Source organism: Pseudomyrmex gracilis, unplaced genomic scaffold (genome assembly GCF_002006095.1).
Source record: "Pseudomyrmex gracilis isolate BER0280 unplaced genomic scaffold, ASM200609v1 scaffold_8, whole genome shotgun sequence".
Lineage (NCBI taxonomy): Eukaryota > Metazoa > Arthropoda > Insecta > Hymenoptera > Formicidae > Pseudomyrmex > Pseudomyrmex gracilis.
Genome location: NW_018020592.1, coordinates 1,681,928 through 1,687,030, shown reverse-complemented (window position 1 = coordinate 1,687,030; position 5,103 = coordinate 1,681,928). Strand labels below are relative to the sequence as shown.

Genomic DNA, 5,103 nt, shown 5'->3' with positions numbered 1-5,103 from the left:
AGCTCGAAGTGCAAAAGAGCGTGATCTCGTATGCGCTTTTGTGATTCGCGGTATGTTGAATTTTTTGTTTCTTTTCTTTTTTTTTTTTTTTTTTTGGAAACGAACCTACGGCGTACACCCGGGCGACACGTGGCTGCTGACTCCGCACGCTCGGCGTCTCTATAACGTGAAAACACGAAAAGGAAAAACATATATTCACATGAAGAAGAAGATACCACATCGATCATTCTAAGCGTCTTTGCTACATCAAGCAAACATCCCTGCATGCCTGCTGCTGCGTGAGGAGGGTGACTTGAAAATGTGTTTCCTCTCTCACACACACTTTTGTATTCCTTTCTTTCTTATTGCACCCCGCAGTCTTTGGCTCAAGGATCGGTGCTCTTACGGAAGTCAACCATCTCGGCAGCCGTTTTCTCGCATCGTTTTTCGAGCCACACATTCACACACACATACACACGCGCGCGCGCGCGCGCACACACACACAACGCAGTGAGATTTACAGGGGATGCTTGTTATCGAGGACCGCCCGACGATAGACGTGTCCTACGTTTTTTTTATATATATATATGTACGTATTGTATACATGCACCTTTCTCGGGCAAGAACAGTGCGAAACCAGTAGGAAACAGTCGATTATCGTGGGAACGATGCATGTTGCACGGCAGGCAGATATACGTCCGACAAATTGAGCAGGTTACACCTAGAAAGAGTCTAGAAGAGAGAAGTAGGCTAGATAGATAAAGAGAGATAGAGAAAGAGAGACAGAGAGAGAGAGAGAGAGAGGCAGGCAAGAGTAAGGTTTCCATGCTGTGTTCCGAAAGTGTCGTACAATCCTCGAGTAGTCGATCTCGGTCCCTCTCACATCGGTTTATATTATCCCGACCGACGATCGCGCGCGCAAGAGATGTAGAGAAAGATAAAACAAACGAATCACAACTCGCGACACGACGTGAGACGTTGATGCTTTTCACGTAACACGCTGCGTTCACACTCAAAATGTGAAATCAATAATTTACATTTAATTTGTGTATATGCATAAAATATTTATTTACTAACTTAACGCGCGTTAACAAAAACAAAGAATACAATTGACACAAAGTGATGCGATGTTGTCTCTGTGTTATTTCACATGTCAGCATGTGCGCACCGAACGCAAAGGTTTAATTGCGCGTCGAGAGATTGTGTTGTGTGTAACGTGTGCCAATAATCCTATAACATGGCCGAGTAAAGAGGTTGATGTCCGGGTCTCTCTAAGAGAAAATCACATTCCGTATAACGAAACGTACTGTTCAATTTGTCAGAAACATGCCGATTGTATGTGTCAGACTATACACAACGCAATGTATCAGACAGGAGTGATTTATTCAATTTTTTCTTTCTCAACTATAACTAAATGAAAAAGCTCATTAAATTAATGACGAGACGCACACAGCTACGCGTTTTAATTCTTGTGCACAATTAACTAGACTAAGATAGATAAGATGTGTAATATGCGAAAGAGAGAAAGAGAGAGAGAGAGACAGAGAGAGAAAGAACTATCGACTAAGATAACGAAACGCTGACTTGTTCCACTTAACAGTCTACACGATGTGGTTGGCACTTCACGGAGGAGCGACAGAACTACTACAGACACAGCATCTTTTCTCGGAGTAAAAAATATTGCAATTAAAAAAAAAACAAAAAAATACAAAATTGAAATATCGAAGAGACAATTTTTGAAATGTTGTAATTAGTTTGCTCAAAAATCCGGAAAATCCCGGAACTGTCACAGGCTCAATTACATTTGTATTCGAAAAATCGAAATGCGTTTGATACGTACGTGGTATGTCGTCGACAGCAACGACTATATATGTAGTCGTCAATCGTGTGTAATTCGCGTGTGTAAAATTGCGGATCGCTGATGTGTATTGACAGATCGACATTTCGCGGTCGGACCGATATATATATCGAGAAAGCTAGCCTACGACGAGAGGGAGCAAAAATAATGAAATGTTATATATATATATATAAAATGCTAAATGTCACATAAAACGTCACGTGAAAACGAGAAATAGCGGAGAAACATAAACGTACGAGAACATTTTTATTACGGAGTGATAAAATATTCGCATCGTGAGGTTTTTGTTCAAACGGAAAAAAAAAAAACGAATTAACTCCTTTGACGACTTCGAGATTGCCTCGCGAAATGCACTCGCGGAATTGCCCGTACATATTATTATTAATCCAGAAACAGTAAATTATAATCGCAGCTTTGGCGCAATCCTCTTTGTTATAATTGTGTGCGTGGCCCCGAGTTACTCTCCGATAACTAAATTTAATTTACAACGGCAAAATTTTCACTCTTTGTGCAAAGCACATTTCCCGACCCGATGTCGATGCTCAATCTCAGTCGTGCGTTTTGACATTTATCTAACGATACGATTGTCGATATTTCTAACTACTTATAACCATGTCGTTTGTATCACCTGCTGTTACAATTTATTATCGCTCGCAAGTGTCGCGAAGCCCACGCGCTTTTCGATAATCAGAAGTATCGAATTATAAGAAAAAAAATTAATTAAATTGCACGCGCGCTCTAATCGGTTTACACGTATGGCATCGAGTAAATATTTCAAGTCGTCGTTTCTCGAAATATCTCTCGCGCGGTTTCGCGCGCAAACGGGAATTCAAGTTCGTCGCTCACCGCCGTGATCGCCAACAAAATCGTCTTCGAAAGAACGTGAGAGAGAGAGAGAGAGATAAAAAAAAAGAGACTAAAGCATCTCATCTCTCGAGAGACGCGCGAGAACGCGAACCTATCGTTCGACGACAAAAGAGGACGACAAAGAGCGTCGACGGCACGGATACGGAACAGACGGCGGAAGAATCGGGGCGGGGGGGGGGAGGGGAAGGATAAGGAGAAAGGAAGTGGCGTAGGAACATATGAGGGAAGAAGAAAAACGAAAAAAACCGGAAAAGAATTCAGGGAGGATCATACCGAGTGTTGGGGGAGAGATGAAAAGGGGAGGGGCAGAGACTTAGAGTCGTAACGGATGCTGGAAATGTGAATGTTTCGCAACCTTGCCCATACGGGGGTGCGAAGCTTCCGTTTCTGGGTTACCACCGCGTGGCTCTGTGGTCCGTCCGAGTCCAATCCGCCGGATGAAGACGTCAGTCCCGCCCCCCTACGTGATGACCGAGCGCACTCATTCCCGCCTGAACTCACCCTGCGGTAGTGCTCGTTAGTTTTCATGTTTGTAAAAAAAAGATCAGGAGATAATACAAAAGATTATGTGCGTGTGTCTTTTTTTTTTCTGTTTTCTTTGCGCTTTTTTTCTGTTTTTTTTTTTTTTTTTAACACATAAAACGGTCGTGAGGACGTCACACTCCGCTGTACTCGCGTCGACGATTCTCTCCTCGGTAGCAAGTTTTTATTTACGCTCTGTATATAAATCTGATGGAATGTAATAAAAAAAATAAAAAACTAAAAAAAAAAAAAACGGAATGTGAGTGAATATGTACATATACATGTATATATATATATCTATATATATATACTCGATGCGTCGTGCTTCTTTTCACGGCACAGCGTGGCGCTCTCGATAGCTGACTCGATCTTGTTGCTGAAAATAAGGGTTGTTGAGATACGTATAAAAAGCGGGTCAGTCAGACTGTGCACATCTCGAACAACGCACGCATCGGGCGAGCGAGAGAAAGTAGAAAACAAACAGAGAGAGCGGCACACAGTCGAGGACTTCTCTTGACAATCTTCTCTCGGGATGTACATCTATGACGAAGCAGCATGTAACAGTGTGTACATTTTTTCGCGCGCCAAGTACGCGCGAGAATACACGTGTACCATATGTATACTTTTGCGTACATTTGCACGAAGGATAATGACATTACGAGTGCACGAAGAAAACTTTCGCATATTTTCGAGATGCAAAAGGTTTTTTGTTTTTCGCGCGGGAACGCGTCTCGATTAAAGTGCGCGCACACGTAGGAGCGAGCGATGCGAAAAGTCGAAAGAAAAAAAAAAAAAAAAAACAATTTTGCACAAAAACTTTCAAGATAATTATCGCGTGGTTATCTCGAGCGCGCGAGAGTTTGCACAATGCGCTTTTAAAACGACTCGATGTAAAACCGCACGTGTGAAGAGAAAACAGAAACAATTAAAAAAGAGAAAAAAAAAATATATAAAAAAACCTCTTGCCTCCTGTGAGGATTGAACTCACGACCCCTGGTTTACGAGACCAGTGCTCTACCACTGAGCTAAAGAGGCGGTGACGTCAAAGTCATTCCTGCGAATCAACAGGAACGATCTCGCGAAGGAATTTAACGTTCCGAAGACGTTATCGCAAGATGTTGCTTCAAGAAGATGATTAAGGAGAGAGACGGCGCATCGATTCTTACGGACGGCGGCGCGGTTTATCGCCCGGCCGACTGATTCCGCGCGCGCGTCCGTCAGGAACGGCCTTTGTGCTTTATAGCCGACAAGCTCTTTGATCGTCAGGGGTAATTGGACAGGGGTTGTGAGTTTCATCCAGCACGACGCATTGCGAGAGGACAAAAGGCTCCTGTTACGCAGCAACGCGGGGTACGAGTATTGAATTTGAGCCGAGCGGGTTGGATTTTTTGAGACAACGGAACATCTAGATCGGAGTAATTCGATACAATTAATCGTTACGATTATTAACATTATTAATTGATAAACGTAAAACGTGAGATTTTACGTGTAGCTGAAACACACGTGTAACATACGTCCGCAGAGAAAATTGCGCGTACAAATTAAAATTATTACACCGAGAACATTTACGTCGCGATAAATCCTCCGATTAAAATCGTATCATTCTGTTTGACGCAAATTACTGTGTGACATCGACATGAACGTAGAGGAAGCCTAAAAAAAGAGAGAGTTCTGGTTATTAGCCCGAGATTCGGGGATGTGGAAGAGCGAGAGATAGCGCAGCCAACAGTGCCTGGAAATTTTAGTAGAAAAAACAGCAATTTATTTTGACAAAAACAAAAACAAAAGAAAACAATCGCGCACACAGGAGCGACTGCAATTAGATACCAACAACGTATAAACGTGTTGTTTGTCGCTTGTTTTTTTTTTTTTTTTTT

At 42.5% G+C, this 5,103-nt stretch overlaps 1 protein-coding gene and 1 non-coding gene across 14 annotated transcripts in view; both read right to left on the bottom strand.

Moving 5' to 3' along the window:
* The window catches only part of LOC109860516 (calcium/calmodulin-dependent 3',5'-cyclic nucleotide phosphodiesterase 1-like), a 98,153-nt gene that overhangs the window by 9,720 nt on the left and 83,330 nt on the right, over window positions 1-5,103 (bottom strand). For 11 of the 13 annotated variants that reach the window (XM_020439668.1, XM_020439654.1, XM_020439696.1 and 8 more), the window contains one exon: window positions 3,060-3,206. The exons of 1 other annotated variant lie outside the window; for it this stretch is intronic. In XM_020439668.1, coding sequence (XP_020295257.1) covers window positions 3,060-3,206 — 147 coding nt within the window. Of the gene's footprint in view, window positions 1-105; window positions 160-3,059; window positions 3,207-5,103 lie in introns of all 13 variants that reach the window. One more of the 13 variants, XM_020439735.1, reaches the window with a different exon arrangement.
* Window positions 4,190-4,261, bottom strand: Trnat-cgu. The gene has a single exon. It is a non-coding gene; the product is annotated as a tRNA-Thr (tRNA).